The sequence below is a fragment of the Nipponia nippon genome, unplaced genomic scaffold (assembly GCF_047370975.1).
Source record: "Nipponia nippon isolate SJK-2023a ecotype South Korea unplaced genomic scaffold, ASM4737097v1 scaffold_2, whole genome shotgun sequence".
NCBI lineage: Eukaryota > Metazoa > Chordata > Aves > Pelecaniformes > Threskiornithidae > Nipponia > Nipponia nippon.
Window position 1 is genome coordinate 116,197,395 of NW_028262336.1, and position 20,178 is coordinate 116,217,572.

General features: G+C 42.9%; 1 protein-coding gene across 1 annotated transcript; it reads left to right on the plus strand.

Annotated features, from left to right (window-relative positions):
• Positions 1-1,999: 1,999 nt before the first annotated feature.
• Positions 2,000-20,178, plus strand: TMEM123 (transmembrane protein 123). The gene is made up of 6 exons (XM_087755813.1): positions 2,000-2,166; positions 6,910-6,978; positions 9,214-9,258; positions 13,768-13,959; positions 15,836-15,989; positions 18,184-20,178. The coding sequence occupies exons 1-6, from the start codon at positions 2,094-2,096 to the stop codon at positions 18,206-18,208; spliced, it is 558 nt and encodes a 185-aa protein (XP_087611939.1). The 5' UTR covers positions 2,000-2,093; the 3' UTR covers positions 18,209-20,178.

Below are 20,178 nucleotides of genomic sequence, written 5' to 3' on the forward strand. Positions count from 1 at the left end.
ATTTTTATGTGGGAATCTATATGGGAAACCATTAATTACACCACATTTTAAAAAGAGATGATAACTTCCACTGAATTTTCCCAGAAGGTTTCCTTCTCAGCATAGAAACAACTCCCAGCCACCTCCAGATACATTGTCAGCAATTTGCCTCCCACGGAACAATAAACACCAAATGGAACAAGGTCACACCAGAGCAATCAACACAAGACCTTGCAACACCTCTGCCTTTACGCAGTAAAGAGCCTGTAGTATTTTGCAACACGTTTCGGTTCCTGCTAACTCATCACTTCTACGGGAGTTATGTAGCTAGCTCCTACAAGCCTATGACTTCTCTTTGTTCCACGTAACTTAACTACTCTTTTCCTGCAGATACACAAGTTGAGCAATGTTAATTAGGCTGTTCCAAAATAAATTGCTTCCCGTCTGTTCTAAGCCTGATGTTCACTGGAGTTGTGCAAGAGCTGAAGGACTTATATAATTAATATCTTTATCCTCTAAATATATGTCAGTTTAATAAAAGTTTCTCACTATAAGCTTTGCCTCTATAACCAGAGGCCCTTATACTTAGTAACATCGGGATTACTAGTATTTCTAAGCTTTACTGGGGTTAGGCTAGCTGCAGATATTACTCCTACTGCCCTCATAAAGAAAAGCTTTAGAGGATCATCTCAGAAAATTCACAAGAAAAAGACGCACGTTGGTCTTCAGGTACCTTAGTCACGAGAACGGCACAGGAAGCAACGCAGAACAAAGGCGTAAGAAAATGCCAGAGGTATAATGCATGCACCAATTTTCACCAAATGCAAACTATGGGGCCTAATTAGGCTAGAGCAAAAAAAAAAATCTTTATTCAACATTTTACCTTACCCCTCACTTGCTGTGACTTACAGAGAAAATGCACGTAAAAGGATAATTCTGTCACTAGGGAAGGGAACTGGTTTTCACACAGGGCCGGAGTGCAGTTGCCCAGCCCGCCCGTGCGCTCTCAGGCCAGTCACTTTCCCCCTCTGGCTCAGATGCATCGCTTGGCGTGGAAACGTCACTGTGCTGCAGCGAACAGAGATGTAGCAATATGCGTTAAATATTCTACTGCGGCTTTGATGATGATCCTACAACTATCCACATTAAAAGTATTTTTCTCTGACTTACTAGAAAGCAATTTGTAGCAGCGCGTAGTTTTCCTTCCTTTGATAAATAATTCTCAAGCTGTTTTCACTCTTAAGAACATATTAATAAATTCCCTTTGAAAAATAAATTTCTAACATCAACTTTATGTAGGAAGTACACAAGAAAAACCTGAAAGAATTGAACATGGTTGCTACCTTTCACTTTTCCCTGTCACCTTTGTAGCTGGTTTCACAGTTTCTAAGTACACAGGGAAATTTCAGAACACCGCATTAGCTCTGGTGACCGAAGAGCATAACACACAGCCAGAGGCCGTATCTGTGATAATCAGCACCATTTAAACGGACTGTGACCAGTAGGACAGCTACAGCCTCCAGCAGCACCCGACGAAGATGTGCACAGTGAGCTGCGAACGGAGAATACTGATAACCAGATATTATTCGGATCAATGTTATTAACAAGGAGGATAAATCCCTGGTGGGAGATATTACAATGGTATTCGGAAAATGGACTGGCTGACATTCATAACCGTGAGCGCTGTTTGCAGGCAGCGATCCTACTGCTCGACCCCGGCTTCCACGGGTGCTCCCGGGCCCACTCGAGCGCTGCCCGGGCGCCCCCTTCTCTCCGCCTACTACTCCCTCCCTACGGATAACGCAACACTTCGCCGCCCGGCCTGCTGTCACACCGGCGGCAGGGGGACAGGGGACCCCGGCGGGACACCCCCGCGGAGGAGCGGCCTGAGGCCGGGCCCCGCCGCCGGCCGCGGCCTGCGCTGAGGAGGCGGCGCCGCGCGGGGAGGGCGGGTCCCGGCTGGCGCCGCCAGCGGCCGGCGGGCGGGACGAGCGGCGACCGCCTCCCGCTCAGGACGCACCCCCGGCCCGGCCCTCCGCCGCGCCGCGCCGGCCCGGGCAGGCATCGCCTGGCGTGCTGCGGCGGCTCCCCGGCCGGCGGCTCCCTCAGCGGCCATGCGGCTCCTCGCCGGCGCTTCCTGCGCGCTGCAGGCGGCAGCGCTGCTGCTGCTGCTCGTCCCCGGCTCCGGTGGGTAGCGGCCGCGGGGGGACGGGCGGGCGGGACGCGCGCAGCGGGCGGCGGCGCTGCTCCTCTCCGCCGGCGCGGAGGCGGCGGCCGGTCCGCCCGGTGCCTGCTCCGACACCGCCGGCGGGCGGACCCAGGCCTGGCCGTGTGGCTGGGAGCGGGGCCGGGGGTGCCAGCTGCGAGGGGGGCCGGCGGTTCGCTGATGTTTTGTTTCCACCGCCTCAAACGAGAGCTGAGATCGCACCGTGCGCATGGCCGGTTTCCCTAGAGCGGACCTGTAACAGAAACAGGGGCTGAGGGGCTGAATATTCGGGGTGGTTTTGAAGTAGAAACAATAATTAAAAAACAAACTCACGAGGAGCGGTTTGGGGTGTGCGTGTGAATGCACGGAACGGGGATGCCCAGACCGGCCCCGCTGCCGGCCCTGCGCACCCCGGAGCTGACCCGCGGCTCCGCTTTTCCCCCGCGCCGCCCGCCCGCGGCTGCCGGCCGGCGGCGGGAGGGGCGAGGCCCGGGGCGGCGACCCCGGCCCCGGGAGGCGACCCCGGCCCCGCGAGTTCCCGCGGCGTGGGGCGGGGACCTTCCCGGCGAGGCGTCCGGGCGAGGGGCTCCTGGGGGAGCCGGGGAAGCCGCGGTGCCCCGGGCAGGGCGAGGCTGGCAGGAGGCGCTTTCCCGGCCCTTCCTGATGCTGTTCTGTGGGGCGTGCTGTCACTGTGGCGAGTGGCTTTTCATAGCTTTGGGGTCGTTGTGGCTTTGCTCTTAGTCGCTTTGTCGCGTTTCTGTCAGGCGCTGCAGCGATGACTCTTGTTAATGGCCGATTCTAATCAATGCACAGCCTCCTGTTTTCTTGTGCTTTAACTTGGGTAGTAGAAGACCAGGTTCAGGAGATGATCGTCACCATGCACTCAAATAAAACGAGAGATACAAAAGTCTGAGCTGCCAGAGTGGCCTTTCCAGACTGAAATGCCCCATACAGTGCCCCACAATTTTCCAAAGTAAAGAAGCCAAAAGATGTGTACCAAAATTAACCTGCCATAAATACTGTTGAGGAATATCAGTCAGCCCAGCAGTGTTAACATGCTGTTGTTTAATCTGGCGAAGCTATAATATAAATTGATAGAAAAAAAAGTCAAATGAGCTTTATATGTAAACAGCTTTATAACTGCCCTTCCAAACAAAGCAAGCTTTTTTTGGAGAAGTTTACTGGTAGCCTGTTTACTGCTTTGCTAAGATCTTAGGGCCTCCATTTTACAACGATAGGCTGTTGTTTCGTTTGGTGTAAGATTGGCCTGATCTGTCTTTGGTCACGCTGCTTCCTGAGTGCATATGCTGGTTTAACTCGGTGTACAGTCAGTGCTGTCTCCTGGGGCAGGCATGATCTCATCTAACTTTTGACAGTCAAATGTAGTCCTTCCTCTATATGTTAATTTGTTGTCTAGACCCCATTTATAATATGTTGTGCCCTTTTAAGGCTCGGTCTAGCCTATCTATCGAAGTACCTTTTTTTCCACCCGCTCTACTGAGAAACTTCCAGAAACTACTGCTGAGATTTGTGTTATTTCCAGCAAAAGTTTGTGATTCGCTAACGAACACTACAGGCGAAAGTGTGAAACCCATCAAATACTATGATTTGCAGAAAGTGAAAGTGGCAGTTGATTTCTCCTCACTCCAGTTAAGATTTTTGGGCAGGCTGCTTATTTCAATATAATGCTGTTCTTTTACTCTGCTGGGAAGTTTATTTCTATGCGTCGGTCAAGTCAGTGGAAGACAAATCACCAAAATGTTACGGTTTAGGAAAAATCCTTCCCACTATTGTGTAAAATCCAGCTGCCTTCCTGATATCTGAGCGAGTAAGGAGAAATTTAGAGAAGACAGAATTTTATATATGACTTTTGAAATGTCCCCAAAATGAATGTGTAAAATTGTGCTTAGTAAAAATGTGAGTTTATATACCAACATCTGTCTGCAGCATGAGGTTTAGTTAGACTGGACATAAAGCCTATGAGTCCTTAGAAATATGTTTATCTTAAATGTGAATGCGGGAATGGGCAAATTGACCTTTGTCACGTGCAGGGAATTGAATGAGTAGTGCCACTCATCAGTGTATGGTTCTTCTACCAGGCTTCACCTACAGAGAGCAGTCATTTGGTGCGTGCCTGAGGTGGAGATGTTAGAAGTTCATGGGTATTATCCTCTGTGTTGATTTTTGCAGGATCTGGCAAAATCAAGTCCATTTAAAATCTTGTCCTGTTTATTTTCAACAGGTATCGGGGCTATCCCTATCACTTACCCTGCATCTCTCTATGTGTTTAGCGCACGCACAGATCTTCAGCTCCTGTGTCTGAATGCCACTCCGGGAAGCCGAATTCCAGCTATAAAGCTGGAAGAACTGGCCTGGTTTTGCCCCTTTGAAAGTTTGCTTGCCTAAATTGTCTCCAACTCATGAGTTCTTACTAGAGCAGGGCCTCTTGCGGTTTTGTTGGAAGCGGTCGGCGTAGCAATCTGTGCCGGAGCGTTTCACAGGAAGCACGCTTGCCTTCGGATACGCCCTGGCCAGCCACAAGCAGTTACATTTTGAGCCGCATCTGCACCTGACCTTAAACAGAGGAAAACAGAGTTGTCTGACAAAAATGCTGTTGATGCCCTTTCCCTGTCCTTTTCTAGTATGTGGTGCTTCGGTGCATTGTTTTAAGTTGGGTTTTTCCTTGGTTTGGTTCTGTTTCGTCATGAAAAATGAACACAGAGATCGTTTCCCCTGCCCCGCTCTGGATCACAGTGCAACAAGCATCAGCGCAGAGTTTTTCTGCTCAAGATTTGTAGGCCCCGTATTGCAACTACTCCTGTGGCCCAGAGAGCTTCACCTCTGCTCGTGCGCAGGACCTTCTGCGCTGCAGCTGGCTGCCGGCTTCCCCCGCTTCCTTCCTGTGCTCACGCCTGCACAGGTACACCTGGGTCAGCGCAGGCTTCCAACCCTTGCGCCTCTGCTCCCTGAAGGCCAGAAACCCTCACTGTTTTGCTTTGGGCTGGTTGCACCGTGCAGTCAGTGGTCCTGAACGAGAGTCTCCAGCTCTTGTCAGAGCCATCGCTGTGTAAAAGCATGTGCTGCTTTTCCCTTTGCTTTAACCCAGGGCTTCTTCCTGCCTCCCTGGGTGAAGTTTCCTGCTGTCCCTGCAGTGATACACACGACTTCAAATCCAAAACCACAAGCTGAGGATAGAGAACAGTTTGGGAATAGTGTCATTTTAAGATTTTCTTTTTCTCAGCTGTCGCATTCACTGCCACGTGTTCCAATGTGGCCTATGCTTATGCAGTACCCCATGTTAAGATGTATTTGTATTCTGGAGCAACTGCTTGTGATGCAAATTGAGAAACTTATCGATGTTTGGAGTTTTTTTTTGAGGAGGGGAAAAGAAAAGCTGTATCTTTTAAGCTGGATAAGGTCCTTGACATCTCTCAAGGTGTGCAGTCCAAGCTGATCTGAACTAGGACTAATACAGTCCTGTCTTCCCTTCCACCTCTGGTTTCCTGCCCCTCTCTTTCATCTAAACCTACAGGGAGCCCATTCTGCTGGTTGAGGCAGCAAAAAATGTTACGTGTTATTGGGGACGGAGGTGAGGTCAGTTTTCTGTTGGCTTAGCTTCCTCAATCAGATCATTGTTAAATGCAGGGGGACTAGCTCTGATATAGACCCCTTTCTGCAGGATTGGGTCCTTCCTGGGGAAGCTTAGTTTAGCTGTGTCCCATCCTCCTTTGTTTGTTTACCCTAAGCTCCCTAATTAAACAATCTAACAGATCTTGCAGTGCTGCCCTCCATCTTGATATTGCAGGGGTAAGATACGAGTGGTTTGCCATTTGTATTTGCAAACTTTACCATACTGAGATCTTCACTAACTTTTTGTAACTACTAAGAAAATGCCCTATTTCTGTGATACTTAGTTCAGGTTATTTGCTTGCCTTTAGCAGAATATTGTTACAAGTGATCAAAACTAAACTGCCTGGCAAAGGCAGAATCCACAATTGATCCTCTTGCATGTGAATGCCAGACATTTCATTCTGTGTGGTTTATCTTTAAATTTTACCACTTGTTTGTAGACCAGGCCTGAGGACAGAGTAATCAGGCCTCAATTAGTCTTTAGGGTATGGTGATATTTCACCAGAGGTGTGAATCTTGTCTATGCCACTCCTCACCTGCCAAATGCTCAGTGGATGCATTAACATGCTGCTATCCCAAACTAAGTAATGCAGCTTCTTAGTGGAGCTTATTGTCTTACCTTGCTGTCCATGTAGGGGCAGAGCAGGCACCCGTCTGCCTGCAAAGGCCTTGCAGACTTTATAGGAAAAGATTTATGTGAGAAGTTCTTTTCCTTCTGCTGTAGGTGATGCAGGTCATATGTTATTACTGAAGGAAGGTGCCTGATTTTCTACCTCTTATTTTTTTCATTCCCCTTTCATCTCAAGGAAGAAGAGAACTTGGGATGGTGATGATGGGGAAGATAAAACTGAGGATGGGAAGGAGTTCCAGTTCATTTGATGGTTGGGTAGTGCAAATGGTGTCATTTTTAATGTGCTAAGAGCAGGCAGTTGTGGTACCATGCTTTTATATCATGATACCTAACTCCTGTCCATGGTAGTTTAGTCATTTATATGTCCAAAGCAAGTGACAGATGCTGTACTTTTTTTTTTTTTTTTTTTTTGCTTCTTGGTAATAAAGCACCTAAAATCTTATTCTTCTTGGGTTTTATGTAGGAAATGAAGAGATGGACAATTCCAACAGTACTACACCCTTTACTACGATTTCAGTCCATAAGTTGCAAGGTAATCCTCTTGGCATTTTTGTTGCTGTTCCTCAGTAGCATTGAGAAAAGCAATAAGTATTATTGTATGCCTTAAACTGTCCTGTAATTGTTTGCCCTTTATTTTACTTTATTGAATTGTGAACAGCTGTAGGGCAGGAGGGAGCTACTCCAATTATCACATCTATTCTGGGACAACTAAAGATGTTTAAGGGGAACAGTAGAACACAACTCAGTCCTCGTATCCTTAGGTACCCCAGAACAACAGAGAGGAGAAATAAAATGGGTTTTATGTATAGAACTAGAAATACCTGCCAACATCAATTTACAGTTAAAAAGAGAACCACCAGCTCAAGAAGTCTGCTATGCTAGAATTCAGTGCTCTTGAGAAAAAGGGAAGGCACTTTTTGATTTGATTTTTAACGTCAAAATGGATTCTAGGTCCACCATGCTTGAGCTCATTGCTAAAGTGCACGTTTATTTCCTAGTGTAAATTCATTTTGACTGCATTAAGCTATACACCTTTAAGCATGTGCCATGCAAAAGTCATATTCCTTGAGTCAGTTTTGCCCTGCACTACTTTGCTCGTCTCATTTGCTGTTGGCCAACAAGTGGGATGTATAGTCAATACTCTGCTCATTGACTCACTCTATCTCGTGTTAATTGCATCACTGACCCACACCCAAATTCCAGGCAGTGTACATGGCTTCTTTTCACCTGTGTGAGCATGCCGTCCACATCCAGATGTGTTCCCGAGGCTGCAGAAGTAAGCACTCAGAACTTGGGGGGAAACCCAAAGCTGTGTTCTGGTTACAGTATTGGGTCAGTGTGGGAAAGGTTTAGCCCCAGGCATATCCATGGCTTACGCTGGTGTAAAAGTCAACATATCCAAGAAAGAATGTGTTGGTAATTGTACAATCGCAGACTGTTTCTCAAAGGCAGTTAAATCTGCAACTTAATATCCCGGTTATGTCAGTGTAAGGGTTGTGTGTGCAGTACACAATGGTGGGACTAGTTGGCTATGATTATACCAAAGAAAAAGCAAAGTAATTCCCTCTGCATTTTTTTCCCCCCTTTTTGGTAGGTGGTATGAAGGTGTAAATTTGTTTCATTTGTTCTTAAACCTGAGCTTGTTCATAACATGTATGCAATTGCAAAGAGGGTTGACAAAACTGTTTTAGACTAGACTTTTCCAGTGGTAAGAACAGCAGATCCGTTCAAAGGAAGTAGGCCTACTTCTTGATTCTGGTAGCTGTGTTGATATTCTTGTCACCTCTGAGGTTATGCACTTTGTTTTCCAGCCACGCTGAAAAGCAGCAGAGTTGCTGCAAGGCTCATAGCACTAGCAATGTGGGAGGATGCTGTAAAAGATCAGTTATTTCAGAGAAAAGAATAATGACAGAATGGGCGTAGACAGCAGTGCAGAACGAAGGGATGAAAGCTACCAAACACCCTAGCAGATCTTTGCAGGGAGGAAGAGACCACTAACCTGTAAGAAACATTGCAGAGGGGTGCAGCAATGAGGACAGCAGTGAGAGTGGGAGGGTGCCTGAGAACCTAGAAGTAACATGAGTAGGAAGGGGGGGGGGGAAGAGAACTGGAAAAAGAGAAGTGCAAGAAAGGGGGGAAGGACAAAACCATTAAGACTGAAACATGGTTCATATTTTAAGTCTTTGGAAACAGGTACATTCTTAGGACCCTTTTTGTGTAGAGAGAGCATGAGCCCACAGAAGGATGTTTCACGGGATATCGGTCTGTCCCTACTTGACACAACTACAGTATGTTCCTAGCATGAACCCAGTTTGTAACAGAGATGCAGCGAAATGAAAGTAAAGACTGAGGGACAGGAAATGGAACTGAAATAGAGGCATAAAAAATAGGAAAAAAAAAAAAAAAAACAACACAGTGCTTGAGTAGGTCAAGAAAGTCAGTGACAGTATGGCTGATAACAGCAACTGAAACAGATCATGGCATAGAAGTGGAAGAGAGCAAAAAGAGGAGATGTAAAGAATTCAGATGCAGACCATTTGGGCACCACTGTGCATACAGTGTAACTATGTTCTTGCTGCACTGAGATCTGGAAGCGTTTTGCGGAGGGATAAAACCATCTGCTTTGGGATGGAATACTCTCTGCTCTATTCCCACTTGTAGCCTGCAAACACAGATACCCTGAGGAGAGTATTGTGTCGGGGGTACTTTAATTATAGTACGTTAAAATGAATAATATTTCTTTTCTTGTTTTCTTTTTTCCTTGAAGACAATAGCAGTTCATCCACACAATCTACAGCAACATCTACAGTAGGTACGTATCTGTTCATCTGTCCATTACTGTGAACCTAGAAGCTAGCTCCAAACCTACCCCAGATCATACCAAATTCTAAAGAAGTATCCATCAAAAGTGGGTATTTGAGAGAAGCGTTATCATTTTAGGGCTGGGAGGCAACATGTTAACTCTGAAATGAAGCTATACTGTTTTTCAAGTTTAGATAGCATGCTTCATCAGTAGACACAATGACATTTGCAGTGCCATTGCAAAACAGGAATCAAAATAAAACTTCAAGGAAGAATTGAAAGAATTTGGTCCTTTTAATGTTCATTCTTTGTCTCTAAGCAAACTTCTTCCATTTTCATGGAGTAAAGATGAATAGGTTGTTGTGCAAACAGTGCATATCTGTTTAATGTTATTTCACAGTAAATAGATTTAGGGTATAATGAAGTCCTGGGGGCTTGAGCTTCAAGAGTAAGACTCCATTTCCTTTTAGGTAAGACTCATGGCACCTTATACCATAGAAAATAGTCCTTACAGAGCTCATAGCACAAAACAGTGGAGTTCAAGCAAGACACGAGCGGCAGATCCGGGACAGTCTGTCACGGGTACTTGTGCATTGTTCTAGCACTACCATCTTTCCTTCACAACTTGGCAAAAAAACTGTAGGTAAGAATGATTTCCCAAGGCAGCAGTGTTGCAGTTGTGATGCTCCAACATAAGGCACGTGTTTACAAAACACATCTTTGTAGAAAGAAGAAATAGCTGTACCAGATCAACTAGTAGAGTTTGAAAGCATATATTTAACCTGGGACACAAACAAACGGTTCATCCGCTTGTATTTGCAGTGTTCCAACTGTTGCCTATGTCAATGTGAGATTATTAAAAAAGGACCTTAAAAAATGATCTTCTGGAAGAACTGGCACAGGCATATTTCACCACATCAGTAAAGACTGGATAAGAATTAATGTCATGCAGTTGTTCAGTCTGTGATGCACAGAGGAAAGGTTGTACCTGAGAGAAGAGAAGCTAGTTGCATGCATGAACTGGGTCCCCTTTCTGCTAAGGGCCATGTGAAAGCAGGGCAGAAATATTGTGCCTACCCTATAGTACTTCGTGTATTTGTGGAGTTTTATGCTGATCATAAGGTCCCAGCTACGTCATTCCATTTCCAGTACAGCTCTCACTTTGTGTCTCTCTAGTCTCCAGATAACCTCTAATCTGCCACGCTCAGAAGTTGCTTGTTATTCCTTTAAGAATAAAATACCAGGAAAAAAAAAATCTCTGCAAAGACCTTCCTTTTGATAGCAAGGAAATGGTGCAGCGTCTCATTCCATTGCCTGCAGTGCACCAGTTTAAGCATGTCTAACTTGGAAAGTGGAGAGATTTTTGTAATCCCTTTGTTGCCCTAGGGCCTTCCCATGTGTAAAGCCATTGTTAACCACAGGTGTTTCACCCACCCTGTGCTCCAGCCCCTCCGCCCTCTGCTCCAACCCTGACTATGGGTTTCTTGCAAAGGTCTGAGCTTTACTATGTCTGGATAATAATAGTAAAAAGAGGCCTGAGCCCTTTACTATTAGGCACAGTACAAACCTATGTGCTTGCTTGACACGGTTCATGATTCACATCCTTCATTCTTTTTTTTTTTTTTTTCTGTTTGTTAGAAACCTCCTAGATTTATCAGACAGTGTGTGTCCATTTTGATTATCTGTCTTCACCTCTTCAGAAGAAAGACTACTGGGTATACGTACTTAACTTTGCTTAAAGTCTCTGCCTTTTTTTTTTTTGGAAGCTTTTCATGGCAGAAGCAAAAGTCTGTCTCAGTCAGTCATTTTCCATGCCAAGGAGAGTATTTATTTATTTTAGGAAGAGCATTTAATAATAATTATTTTGTACGTTAGCATGGTGCTTATGCAAAATGAGTTGTGTTTGTTCTTATTGAGTTAGAACACTAAGAGCGTAGTGCATGCTGCTAAGAATTCTTGTCTTTACGCTATATATATAGTTTGATTGAACTATATCACTGGCATGCATCCTTTTTAAATAATAAAAATTAACTCGGGCAGTGTGAGTTTGTTTAGTGTGATGTTCGACGAAGCCCAGCTATCTTTTTGGGGGAAAGGTAATTAGGGAAATAAAAGATAAAAGAACAGATGTTGCTAGCAAATGTTCCTTCATCTTAACTCTGTTGGTAAAATAGTACGGGTAAGATTTTTCAAAGATACAGAAGAACAGATTGGTGCCCAATTCATGTCAGCTTCCCAGCTTCTCCAGCTGCCTCAGACAGCCTCCCACTGATGTTTTGAAATGACTGATGCTAAATACATCATGAAAGATAAGTCTGTAGGAGAGTAACCAGATTTTACTTTTAATGTTACATCACCAAGTGCTGTAATCTTGATAAAGTAAGAAAAAAGGATTGCTAGTAGGAAAGAGAAGGGGGAAAAAGTAATGTGCAAATTTGCTGAAATGCCTCGTGGTAGCTGCTTGGATATTTTTTGTGCTGACTCAGGTTTTCTATAGGGTAATTTAATGCCCGTGGAATAAGTACCATCTTTGTGTAACATTGTTTAATAATGTTAGGCATGGAACAATTAGCCATTATATTCCTCAGAAACACAGGCCAGTTTGACACTCAGAAATCATGGCTCAGAAAAACAAACCCCAGAACAGTAACTGGTTGACACTTTCATTCAGATTTGTCTTTCTTTTGGTATCTTTTATATTAGGAATGCAGTTACCAGCTGTGGTTTCATGTCATATAACTGTAGATGGTTTCCATATAGACGTTTCCTTGCTTATTTCCTACAGTGAGGAACCATTTGATATTTATAGATCATTGTGCCTTTGGGGAGTTTACCTGTCAGTATTAAAATGTGCCTTGAATTTTATCTGATGTATTTTACACATGCTTCATAGAGGAACTGAATTTCCTAATTGTAACAAGGTAAGCACATGAATATAGTACTCCACAACTGTTCCATCTCAATGCTCATTTCAAAGTGTTTGCTAGGGTTATGGCAGAACACAATCATAACACCAAAGAACAGGAAAATAAATAACAATTACTATGGAGACTGTGTTGGGCTGTTTCAGTAGTTTTAATGTTAAATGTCTCAGAAGAGTGTTGTGTAGGCCAGTTCCTTTCTGAATGCTTACGTTGTCGTACTGTTTGGTTTTTTTAAGTTTTTGATGTTCACATCTGTTCTGGAAACAGTGGTACTTAAGTCTTAGCAAAGACACCATTCTGTGTGTAGCTACTCACATTTTAAACCACACTTACAGGAAGATTATTCTATAGAAGCATTTTAGATACTGTGTAAAAAAAGCAGAAATCTAATATCAAGTTTACTGTGGAACTGAGATGAAACTACCTATTCTTCAGTTGTTCTAGTTTTAGACAATTTCAAGAAAACATGGGTATAATTAGACATTTGAATGCCCATAATGAAAAGCTTTTGTGGTGTTTAAAATGAACCCAGCTTGTGTGAGGTTACAGAAATAATACAGAGTAGACAGCTGCAAAGGGAGCCTTTTCTTCCTAAAATTCCTTCATACATAAAAGCTGTTTGCCTCATATTGTCTGCTTAGAGAAATGTTAGTTGCATAACAGGCTCATGTTTCTTGTTAGTTCCTTCTTAGAAAAATAAGTAATTATTCTTAAGATCATTCTAACTGACTGCCTTCTACTAAGGTTCTCAGGATTTTGCTATAAATATCGATCTCTATTATTCTTGAATTTTGCTTCATGGTATTTGTATTTTGAACAGTTCATTACTGCTCTCTGAGGAGGGAAGGGAAAGTGTTAGGCAAAAGTAGAGTAAAAGTTAAAGATTTTAGGTGTCAATTAAACTTGTGAAACAGCATTCCAATCTTTGTTTTAACCTTGGCAAGACAGCTCGCTACTAAATAAATGATACAAGCCAGCAGATTTACTTTAGTTGAACTTTTATCATGTGCAGAAAACCTTTTGAACCTTAAGTTTAACATACCTACAGAATTCTCTCTGGTAAGTTTAATATACATGCAGCCTTAGTAAAGCCAGTGTTTCATTGAAAAGCAAATTAAAGATTAAATCATTACTGAAATGGGTGGTGGGGGTGGTGCGTTTTCATGCAAAATCCGTTCTTATCGGAAAAGCTTAGTTATCTGAAAAGGTGGGCGCTTGGAATGGAAAGTCACTCTTGATCCAGAATTTTATCACATTTTAAAATCTGTAAGTTATGTGTGATTCTATGGAATTGGATAGTGTTATTAAAAAAAATGGACCCTTCTAAAAGTTATCAGATATTATCCACATTTTCTTTACAGCCTTTCCTTTAAACCGTTCCTGACCTCAAGCCCCAGAAATCAGAAGTTTGGTCTTTCCAAAGGAAATGCGTAGGGGAAGAGCCTGTATGCAAGCCTGGATATACATGCAGTGGCATTTTCATTGTTACTTTGTCATTCTATTTGGGCATGATAAATGCTATCTTATTCAATGAGTATACAGTTTATTATTTTTATGTATTTTTCTGTGTGATATCACTAATAAAAATTTCCCAGGTATGTCCACCAGTACTACTCATCTGACCAGTACCAGTCAGCCCAACAACACCGCTACGTCTGTCACCTTGACAACTCAGCCCACCAAAACCAGTCAGACAGAAAGATCCACCACAGCTTCATCAGTCACATCATCACAACTCAACATTACAGTGGTGACCACTTCCAAGATTTCTTTCACTTCTGTAACAGGTGAGTTCACATTTCAAGAAGCTCACAAAGGCTTGTATACATGTTGACATGTGGTGTACAATTGTAGAATTGTTAGCTTTACAGTAGTATAACAAAGAAAGAAGGTATTTGTATGCTGAAAAACAAGAAGAAGGTGGGGTTTTATTATTAAGTTGGCTACAACAATGTTGCTGTGAGCACTCTACTTACTTAAATAAGGCTTCACTTAACTTGAGAGACCTGACATACTTAGAAAAAAAAATGTGAGTGGTCTGAACCAGCAGCCACCAGCAAATTGTTTAGCAATGATGTTAGGAGAAAGCCTGGCTTTTGAATACAACTTCTTCATTTGTTCAGCTTTCCCTTCTACAGCTTACTTGAACCCATCTCTAATTCTTAATTTTTCACAGCTGACCTGTGGCTCAAAATATGTCTACTGGGTTGGCAGAAAGACTGAGTTCCATTAGCTACATTTCATAGAATCATAGAATCGTTAAGGTTGGAAAAGACCTCCGAGATCATCAAGTCCAACCATTAACCTAACTGCCAGGTCCACCTCTAAACCATGTCCCTAAGCACCACATCCACACATTTTCTGAATACTTCCAGGGACTGTGATTGCACCACTTCCCTGGGCAGTCTGTTCCAATGCCTCACCACTCTCTCCGTGAAGAAATTTTTCCTAATATCTAGTCTTCCTCTGGCGCAGCTTGAGGCCGTTTCCTCTCATCCTATCACTCATTATTAGGGAGAAGAGACCAACCCCCACCTCGCTACAACCTCCTTTCAGGTAGTTGTAGAGAGCAATAAGGTCTCCCCTCAGCTTCCTCTTCTCCAGACTAAACAACCCCAGCTCCCTCAGCTGCTCCTCATAAGACTTGTTCTCTATTTGTAGCAATGTAATGAATTTTATCCCTAATGGAGGATAGAGTATTACTATGAATGAGTCACACTTCATGTAAAACTTGTCAAATACAGTTTGACAGTACCCTTTCATACAAAAACAGTAAGTGTAGAATTCAGTATTTCCTTGTGGTTAGCTGCTGCTTCACACCACTTCATGCTTACACTTCTAAACAGATCAGGATTGCTCACATGTCAGTGAAGCATTATTGGGTAGGTGAAGCTGTCATCAGCAGAACATTTAGTTGGCCATGTAACACTCCCTGTGGCAAGTACAAATAGAGATGGGCACAGACTGGGTCTTTTGGTGGGAGTTTGCAGCAGATAAAACCAGTTTTCACATGGAAACTGCTATGGCTTATCTGAGGTCATGTTGTCTATGTCAATATTTGTGTTGGCCTGCAGAGCTGATCTCACTTGCAGAGTGAGGGTACAATTCCATAAGACAAGGTAAAGCAATCCAACAGCTCATCACCACCAAAAATATTTTACTCCCACCACGTAACTGTACTGACTGACTTGGTGGTTGCTGGACCCCTTTGCAGGCTGACTCTGTATGCTCATATGACTAAAAAGCAACTTCTTTTCTGCTTGGGTTAATTTCAGGCCAGCTTAGTGAGTTAAATTGGCTCACGGAGGGTATGAAAAACACTAGAACTGGCCTAAGAAGGGCAGGAGCCGCATGTGTGGAAAGGAGGAGAGAACAAGGGAAAAAAGGCAGGGGAAAGAGGGAGGCAGAGAGGAGAGGGGAAATCAGTCTTTGAGAGACAGCAAGTAGTGGGATCAGCTCCTCCTGCGTTACCAGAACCTGACATTTAAAAACAGAGCTCTAGGTTTCAGTGTGCTTGGCTGGTCTCTTGCCAGTTGTTCTATGTTACATTTGTCTGGTTGGGTCTTTAGGTGATATGTCAGTGGAGAGGGCAGGGTATAGAGGAGTCCTTCAGAACACAAACTTTGCAAGCTCTGTAAAAAGTGCCTTTTGTTCTCTTTTCAGCCACGTCAAAATCTGAGGCTGTCATAGCCAAAACCTCCAGATTTGATGTGGGGAGTTTTGTAGGTGGCATTGTGCTGACACTTGGAGCCCTAGTTATTCTCTACATCGGATGCAAGACCTATCACTCTAGAAGAGGCATTCAGTACAGAACGATGTAAGTTCCCAAGGAATTGTCCCTTGTCAATTTATTACTTTCTTGAGGGGAACAAGGACAAACAAAACAAGGAGAATGAACTCTGATACATTTGTTTAATGTGCATTATATTAATATCATTAAAAGATTTAACTGTGATATTTTGTCCTTCACCACTTCAGCTATTCCTCATTATTATTATTATGCCTCTCTTCTGAGTGGGTTTTTTCTCTGATCTATGATATAAAATAATTTTGTGTTTTTAAAGGATCCTTGTCCTTTAGCTATTCCATGAATAGCTAATGTTTCCTTGAAAACGGTTCCTTGAAATGTTTGTTGCAATTTGCAAGACTTCTCGTTCTTCCTGATGCTTTCTCCCGGACTCTATTTGTCTATTCACTCTTTGGCGTTTTCCTCCCCTTTGCCGTTACTTTTTTTGTAGTAGCTCTATCTTCTATTACCTATATGACATCTTGTTGTAACTCTGTTACCATCTCTTTTGTGTCACCTTTTACATACCTTCAAGTCTAGTTTGAGCAGCCAGTTTTGAAGCCAGACATCTAATATTCCACATTCTTAAGCCACTGCTGTTGAATTGATTCATTTATTTATTGCCACACAAAACATTCAAAGGCAATATGGCCATTATTCACATTTTTAAAAGCACAGTATTCGATTGTTGTCAATATATAAACTCAAACTTTTGCCCCACCTTGCAACATAGGCAGGCCAACTGGTTGATTTCTAATACTTAGTTTTCTGTGTTATCTCGTTCTCAACTCCAGAAAGCTGTCCATAAAATTGCATGCACTGAACCTGCTTTAAATACTTTTCACAAGTCCATGAAATGAGAAGTAGAATTCATTTAACCAAATACAGGCATCTGCATCTGAACTAGTGATTTCGTGTCATTCGTATTACCCTAAGGTAGGGTAAATCTGTCAGATCAATCGGCTTATCCATGTGTGTTTGTATTCACTTACTGTGAGGGCAGCTAAGAGTCTTAGGTAAAGAAGTCTGTGCTGTGGCTATTGAAAGGTGTAGGCTGGATCCCCCCTAAAGTCACTTGTTTACTCCGCCTACACCAGTGACTTTCAACCTTCTTTGAGCTGCCGGCTGCTGATATTTTCCCTGTGGAGTGTAGGTGCTGTACAGCAAATACAAGCCTATTGAGAGTAAGCTTGCTTGTCTTAGTTACCTTTTCAAGACCCTTTAGAAATTGTCTGTGGGCTTCAGACAGTCTGTAGACTACAAATTGAAAAAAAACGGATTTAAACAGGTTCTCTGCCACCAACTTCTTCCAGGCAACTGGTGTCTCTCCTTTATGATTGGGGGACAGGAGGTAGTAGGTCCAGTCTTGTATTGGGTATGGTTCTTCTTTGTGGAAGTACTCTTTTCCTCTCCTTTGCCGCACTCATTTGTGAGAGCACAGTACCAGTCACGCATCTATGATTTTGACTTCATCTTGTATCTCACCCCTTTTGTAGTGAATAGTTCATTCAAAATTGTACCATCTTATTTGCCATTTATACCTAGCTCTACTCAGTTTTCTTCCAGGCTTCCAGACTTGCCTCCTTGTCCCACATTTAGTGTAAGAACTGGGAATTCTTACAACTAGGTTGCTTTTCTTTTCCCTATTCAGTATCATCCATCTCTGTTGAGAAGCTTAAGTGAGGTGATGTCATTAGACTTGTTGGGATGCTGGTGTTTAGGTCTTGTGTTTTCTCTCCATCTTGACTCCTGCTTGTTGGTCATGGAATTGAACCAGTCCCTGCTGCACATGTTTACCCACAGTAGTGTTTGAACGAATATTGTAGGATTCAGACCAACAGTATCTTTAAAACAAAGGAAACCTGTCGCTGAGCTTGTAAACTGGCTTTGATGAGCTGTTGCTACTGGACATAGGTAAGATAAATAGGATAAAAATGCCTGAGCAACAGCTGATCTAAAGATATATTTACTTGAATGAAAGGTGAAAGCCAAAATGTTAATGAGGCTAGTGAAGCTAGAGGAGTGTTGACAAAATGAAATTGTTCTGTTAACTTCAGGCTTGGCTCAGAGAGGACTGTAACTCCCAGATCAATGTGCCCTTAGCCCTTCCCACCAGAATGGCCTCTGTTCACAAAATAACCTTCTCAGCAGCAGCTGGGTGGCTGTTTCTCATGTTGACTGTTGCTTGTATTGCAGAACATTAATTACTGTGTTTCTATTACAGTGATGAACATGATGCCATCATTTAAAGAGACTTCAGGGAAGACAGTGTTGGAAACCCATCCTATCACAGCTGCAGTAACTTACTTCTGAAACAGTTTCTTTCATAAAGATGAGCACAGTTTCTAAATCTGTCTTGGGTGCAATCCTGCCAAATGTTGAGAAGCTCTTTAAACATCCTGATTTTTTTGCATTGGCTTTCATAAGAAGAGGAGGAACTCGGCACTTGTAGAGACAGTATTTTCTTTTTCCAGTATTGTAACCAAATTTAAAGAAACACACATATTGAGTCATTTTAAGGTACACGCACAAGTCTGAAATAGCGAATTACTAGCACAGTGGATCACATCATTGCAATTCTAAGTAAGTTCTATTATTTCTGCGTAAATCCAGTGTGTTCCATAATGGATATAGTAGGTTAAATAGGATATCTTTGAGACCAAGCATAGGTTTTTGCAAGTAAAATGTTTTTTTTTCCCTAATATTTTGTATTAAATTGTATTTATTTTGAAATTGGATGTGAACTTTAATTTAGAAATTTTGAACAATTGAGTTAGTTAATTTGTATTAGGCTATAAAGGGACATGGTTTGCTAACTGTATAGAGGGTGATAATGAGTACTTTAAACTTCAGTCATTAGCTCACCAGTGACCTGCAGAGACTTTCCTTAACAGGCTATACAATGAGACTAGCTGCGGGAAGCATGGACAGACTGGAGACACCCACCCACAACCCTTTTCTCTAAATGGGTCCTTATAAGAAAACAGACTATGCGATCCGTAGCTTCTTTTTTCTAGCATGTCCTAATGAAGCATGTGCAATTGAAGGTAAAATAAAAATGAAAAAAAGTAATTGCACAATCATAAATATAAAATATGAAAATTGCTTGTAAAAATTGGCTTTTAAGCTGAATGTAGCAATTGCTTCACTCTTGGTTTTTATTATTATGAAGCTGCATGCAATGTTTTAGCAGCATTTGATAAGCATTGGAAGTTACACAGAGAAGTGGAAAATCTGTAAGATACCATTTTAGAAGAATATAATCTTTATTTTTACAACTATTTTCAGAACTCGGTACTGCTGCACACATGTACAGAGGTCTGGTCAAAAGCCCACTGAAGGCAACAGGGCATCTCTCAGAAGGCCTTTAGATTAAGGCCCAAATGCACTGGGGTCCTGTGCAAGATGGCTGAGGCTGCTTCCATATCACTTCTGCATTTACACTGAGGTAAACCTGCTGACTCCAGTAGATGGGCTCCTGATTTACACTGGTGTAAGGAAAACTAGAGCAGGGATCAAGAAACATGGGCCTGTGTTGCCTTATGTCACTGAATAATCGTTTGGTCCTGCTCGGGCTCTGCTTGTAGACCTCTCCCTGGTGAAGAGGGTTGGTGTGGTGGGACTTGACCACCCTAGTTACCGCTGGCACTGGTCCATCATGGAGGGCACAGACGGGAGGTGGGGACAGCTGAGGAAGGTCACAATGGGAACTGCAGGTAGGTCCGTCAGGGGGCTGGGGTACAATGCATCGGGCGATGTCAGACTACAGCTCTGGCACAAGTTAACTTTTTGTTGAGCAATAGTTTCTGACGTGCAGTGTTAAAGCAGCCATACGGATGTTTTTTTGCCTTTTTCACATGGAGTAGTAAAACTGTTGTGTCCAAGGCACAGCAGGCTCCCACAAACCATGGCTAATGAGTAGTCTTACTAGCACCAGCCACACACCTGAAATGGGGGTAGCAGGGCTGTTTTGTTTTTTACTGAGATTGAGGTGCAGGGGGAAGATTGATTTGAAGTTAACTTTTTGTGATTTTTTTCTTAATTGCATTGTTTGGTGGAAAACTTCTGGTTTTGACTTGAAGAGTTTGGAAACAATTCTTCCATAGAACTGCAATTCCTTACTTTGTAGAAATTAAGACAAAAGTGCAACTCAGTTACTGGGATTCTCTCACCTCTGTTGTACAGATGAATAAATAAAGTTAAATCTTTGGAGTTACTA